Raw genomic sequence first — 6,000 nt, 5'->3', positions numbered from 1 at the left:
AATGTGAACTAAAACTAAAAAAGTGTTTTCTGCTAAGTTCTTCAAAGTCTTAGAAACTAAGAAGAGTTCAGTGTCAGTACGAGTCGGTAACAAAGAGTTGGTTCTGCTTTTTCAGCTGAATGATTGATTTTGGCTGCAGGATCATGCATGCACAATCTTGAGTGTCTTAACATTCTCAGATATCCAGACATTGATGCCCTACAGCTGAACATGTGATCAGATCGAGGGATGTTCATGACTAAATGTTTCCCAGAGAAAGAAAATGTTTTCCCCAGTGAGGGGAATGAGGTTGGGATGCTGGGAAGCCGTCATCCAAGAAAAACAGAAAAACACACAAAGCAAGTCTGTGCAGATGCAGCCAGTGGTGATTGTATAAGAGGCTAAACGTAGAGGATGAGCGCCCCCCACTGGTCATCCTGCTAATCTCCACCTGTGGAACTCCAAGGGACCATTTAAACAAACCAGAAAAACAAGAAGGCATCCGAGTCCAAGTGTTCAGAAAGCACTTTTAAATCCATTTTTATTATTTTATAGCTAATTTACAACAAGCGCTTCACTGAACTGGAACATTTTATTTTGCTTCATAATGTCATTATTGAATATATCCTTCTGCATCAGTTGTAACTTTGTAATCAGTCTTTTCTGTAAAAATTCATATACTTTATAAGGAATATCACACTATGATACGGATGGCTGAGAGAGAGATATTAAGAAATACATTGAAACCCTCAAAGAAAGAAACCGAAAACATATTATTCAATCAATGAGTGTGAGTTGTCACTTCTGTGGGTGTAGTAAATGTAGCTGCATGTGTAGACATGCTGAGATTGTGTGTGTGTGTGTGTGTGTGTTTTCCCACCCAGAGTGTGTAAATGCGGTTAAACTGGGCCCGTGGCTCCCATGGAGGGTTCTCGTACTTGGTCTCGTTTAGGATAGTGATCGCCGAGAGCCACGCGGAAAAAAAACAAACATTATTTGTATTTACAGCGTTTTGCATCCAAGACCCAAGAGCTTCCTCAATGTGGGGCGGGGGAGACCGAAAAAAAAAAAGAAAGAAAGAAAGAAAAATACAAAAATATACAGACTTGATATGGAGCGTTAGTGACAGTTCTTAATAAATAAAACAGATGCATCTTAATAAACCAGAATATCATCGAAAAGTTTTTTTTTTTTTCCAGAAATTCAATTTAAAAAAGTGAACCTCAATAAATAGGTGGCTTCTGAACACATTGATTTATTTCTTTTTTTTTTTTTCATTAATTCTGATGACTATGGCTTACAGCTAACAAATATGAAGAATTAAATTTCCCAGAGTTATAGTCAAGCTATGACATAAAACTAATAAAAGAACATTTTACATTCAGGAATGATAACATATTGAAAAGTAACTCCATGTACTGTATAGGCCAGTCACAATAATCAATCGATTAATCACATGAAAAACTGAAATAAACTCAATCATTTCCATTGATTTATTGTTTTTTTTCCCCTCTCTTTCTACCAAAAACTGGATGATAAAAGTCTTCAGTTTGGTCTCAACTCGGGCAATTATGTTTACAAAGACTTCAAACTTGATTTTATTTGTTGTTTTACTTATTTATTTTGAATTTTCAACATGTCTTCCGGTCCCAATGTCCAGTAGAATTTAAGGTTTACTGATCTTTGAGAATGTGAATAATTTTGCCATTATATTACTCAAAAATGGTCTCAAAACAAAAGTATTATTTATCACATTTATGACAGGCCTAGTGTGGAGTACATGCACTGAATACAAGATCTGAATTTATAAACCTGTTTTTTTACACTGGTACTTTTAACAGACTGGGCAAAAAGGTAAATATTCAGACACTGATATTGTTTCCAGTGCAGGATAGGCTTCGTTCAAGGAATGGCACTGTAAATACTGACTCTGTTCACTGTCACCATGTGTTTCTTCCACCAAACTTTCCAGTATTTTGCCTGTACTCTGCGAACAAGCAGCTTCTTCTTCATTAATTAATTAATTGGTTTGTAATAGTCAAATCTTTTGCAAGCCATAATCATAAGACTAATAGAAATAAAAGTTTGAAATATACCACTGTGTGCAGCGAACCTACATGTGAATTTCCCATGTTGATTACAGAAGTAAAGTGACTTTTGATTATAATCTCTTTGTTTTTTCCGGATTTATTTACATGCACCTGAAAACCAAAACCCCAAAACTGCCATTCATTAAAAAGCAGATCCACTTTGTGCTGAGAGAAGCAGGTAAACAAAAACAATAAATATGAATGGTTATTTCCATCAATACTTCCATATTCACTCTTATAATTCAGAACATATAATACAAACACATGCTCTTAAAATTCCCGTTTCTCGTTTCGTTTCTCCTTCAGTCGCTGTTTCTGTCCTGCTGACATTTCAAGCATTTAATAGCCATCAGTGCAAACTTCATAGATACTCTTGTTAATCTTACACATAAAACCGTCTTCATTGCATAACATCATAGCAGTATTGCACTACATCTTCACGTGTGTGTCTCACCCTCTCATGCACGCACCCACAACCTCACGCCACTCATTTATGTATTATACATCATAACCACCATAGGCTGGATTCCTCTCATAGCATTATCTATATTTTATACATAATGGTCGCTTTCCTGCAACAAACACACACATTCAGTCACACAGAGACACACAGCTGCATTGCACATGTTTTTCAATTAGTTATTATTATTTTTTTTTTTTTACATTTTTTCCCCCAAAATATCACCATTTCATATTTATGTCACGTTTGCTTTACATCAGCTTTAAATGGTTAATTTTTTCTCCATCTGTGTAGCTTTTTGCTTGACAACAATAAATGAGAATATGGGGGTAAACCCAACAACCAAAATACTATTTTACCCAAAGAAATCAATGAAATATTATTTGGAAATGTTGATAATTCTTTACAGACTTAGTCCTGTTAGAAATTGTCATAAAAAAGATATATATTTATATATATATTTATATATAGAGGCCATTTCTTTTTTTTTTATAGTCTTTAAACATGACTTATAGTTAATTTGTGTGGACTCGAGAGGGAGAAAGAAGCAGAGACAAGTGGAAGAGAGAGAATAAAAGAAGACCTATTCCTCCTCACACACACACAGAGGAGTTTCCACACATGCACAGCTGTGCAGAGATGCTTACGGATACAGACACACACGCAATGGCTTATACTGCAGCCACTGGAAACAGTGTGCATGTATGCGCGTTGGAAGGGGATCTCCTGGAAGAGCGACCAGCAAGGTGAAGCCGAGAGCTCTGCTGTTTGTGCCTGGAGAGATAACATTCATCCTGGATTCTGACAGCTGCAGAGGGTGTGCCAGGTTCACAGCTGAGGGTCCAACTCCACATGTGTGTGAGGGTCGCTGGATGGGATGCGAGGTTGTACGTGTGTTTTGCGTGCAGGTGCGTGTGTGCGTAAGAAGCCAAACCGTGTCGGATTATCAGTTTCCGCTCATGGCCAGCCTCTCGTCTCTTTACTCCTCTTCTTTTATAAGACATGCTAAAACCCTCCTTTGCAATGAAGAGGCAGAGAAGAAGAACACACAGTGCCTTGCAAAAGGATCCATTTATCTCGAGCTTTACCACGTTTTGTCATGCAGCAACCTCAAAACTTCAAATGTTGAAGTATTACGAGCCAGACTAGCAGAAAGTGGTGCATATTTGTGAAGTGGGAAGAAAGGGATATGTAATTTCAATAATATTCAGTGAATAAAAATGTGAAAATAGCCGTGCATATTTATATTGAGACCCTTATTAAGAAGTGATAAGAATTTTTAGATAGAAAAGCTGAAATAACTTTCTAAAACTACACATCAGACTGAGAACGCCGTCCACACACAGTCACAGAGTGGTGGCAGCATCATGTTGTGGGATGTTTTTCTATAACAAGGACACAAAAGCTGGTCAAATCTGATGGATAAATGGAGAAAAGCACAGGATTATCCTGGGAACAATCCACTGGGGGAAGAGATTCATCTCCGAGAAAAGACTTTAAACATATAGCAGGAGCTGCAATGGAACGCTGCAAAGAATAATAATGTCCCAGTCGAAGGCGAGAACTAAACCCAATAACAAATCTCTGGCATAGCTTCAAAGTTGATCGTGACACACAGTGTCCATCCAGTTTCAATGAGCAAAACTTTGGACTCTTCCAGACTAGATGAAGACATTTTAGCTTTTGCATTTTAAAGAGTTTCTACCAAGAATTGACTCATGGGGTTGAATGCAAATGCACAACAAGATTTTTCAACTTTTAATTTGTAAAATAACTATGGAAAGCATAAATCCTTCTCCGTCCACTTAACAATTATGAACAATATTCTGTTCACTTGTCACAAATCATACAAGGCTGTGGTTTGAACATAACAAAACGTGAGAAAGTTCAAATATTTTTGCAAGATCCTGCACCTTTTAGCCGTTCGTTGTTTTTCCTATTTTTTCTGAGATGCTTTTCTTTCCTCTGTTTTTGTCTGATAACTCCATCAGTGAAGATGCATGCTTCAGCTTAATGAGCTTTTAATCAAAATGAACTGCAACGCCTCTAAAATCCGCCTCACAATATTTAAAATGGGCAACAGAAGAAATGTTTGTCTTGGTTACGGAGATGTTGTTTCAAGTGTGCACCAAGAACCAAGAAGAGGTTGACAAAAAGTGCTGAGAAAAGACTCCTGGTCAAGGGAGCGGGCCTCACTAGAATCTGAAGTACTCTCCAAAGATACTAGGAGGTTGTTTTAAAAAAAACAGAGATGCTGAAAGGCTCTTTTGTTAGCATCTCCATCCCAGGGATAACCGTCACATAGGAGTGAGGTCTAACCTCTGCTTTAGTCCAAAGTCTACTCAGACACATCTACACTATTTTGAGATCCACAGAACATGGACCGCAGCTCACATACAGGATCAAAATGCAGTTAAAGTTTGCCTAAAGTGGATTTTCAATGGCCGAAACATTAAACTGGATTTTTGTTGAATGCAAGTTAATTTTGGTGAAGCCATTGTTTAAATCCAGCGTTGATTTTAATACTAAATACCAACTGATCCTAAATGGTTTAAGTAAAATTGCACTAAAATCTTTTCTCCCGATGTCGTTCAGTTGAACTACACATCAGCTTGTTCACCTTGTTTTTTTTCTTTTCTTAAAAAAGAGTCTCCTTTTTGGTATCCTTACTTGCCTCGCGGTGTCGTTTCCCGTGCTTTCCCGCTCTTTGCAGGCATTAGTCTCTCTGTGTCGTTAAGCGGCGGTCGCCTAAGCACGGACTTCGCTGGAGGACAGGAGCTGGAGACTCGGCTGTGAATGGCGGATGGCGGCGGCGGTCTGTGGCTGTGAGGGTTGGGAGGCGAGGGCAGGTCGGGTCGGTTGCAGCATCACAGCCTCTCCCGAGTGGGGATCCAGATGTAAGGCCCTGATTGCTCTTCGATCACTGTCTTTACTTTGTGATAAACCTCTTCAAAGCTCTCCCCTTCCACGACGGCTGCCACCGGAAAGCAAAGAGGAGGTGAGAAAACGTTGAAAAAAATCACAGCATCCTGAGATTTAATGCACAGGATGCTGTAGAACGCGTCGTATTTTACCTAAAACACACATCCGGAAAACGATTCTCACTCTTTGTGACTGGCTGTAAATCACTGTCGGCACCAGATTTGAGAAGAAACCTGGCATCCGCGCTCCGACTACTGGGGAGATTTGCCCTAAATGTGTCTGTGAAATGTTAAAACGCTCTGAGCCCTCCCAAAAGGCACCAGGAGGGCTCAAAGCATTTAACTCACTCAGTTAAACAGAAGCAGCTTATCATTGTGAAGGCAGAGTATGTGGCCATTGCAATGTGTTGGCATTTGAACTGATAGGAAAAAATGTAGAAAAAATGATTAAAAATGGGTAAAAGAATGTTTTATTAGCCCATCCATCCATTTACTATTTACTAGGTGAGGATAGATCACCATTTCATCTGAGGATAAAATAAAAATTCTA

The 6,000-nt window shown here is 38.6% G+C and overlaps 1 protein-coding gene across 5 annotated transcripts in view; it reads right to left on the bottom strand.

Moving 5' to 3' along the window:
• Positions 1 to 494: 494 nt before the first annotated feature.
• The window catches only part of LOC129368887 (disks large homolog 4), a 76,319-nt gene continuing 70,813 nt past the window's right edge, over positions 495 to 6,000 (bottom strand). For all 5 annotated transcript variants that reach the window (XM_055044059.1, XM_055044056.1, XM_055044057.1 and 2 more), the window contains one exon: positions 495 to 5,503. In XM_055044059.1, the coding sequence (XP_054900034.1) occupies positions 5,397 to 5,503 (107 nt within the window). In that variant the 3' untranslated portion in view covers positions 495 to 5,396. The remainder of the gene's footprint in view (positions 5,504 to 6,000) is intronic.

This window comes from Poeciliopsis prolifica, unplaced genomic scaffold (assembly GCF_027474105.1).
Source record: "Poeciliopsis prolifica strain line A6 unplaced genomic scaffold, Auburn_PproV2 SCAFFOLD019, whole genome shotgun sequence".
Classification (NCBI taxonomy): Eukaryota; Metazoa; Chordata; class Actinopteri; order Cyprinodontiformes; family Poeciliidae; genus Poeciliopsis; species Poeciliopsis prolifica.
This window is presented reverse-complemented; position numbering and strand designations above follow the sequence as displayed.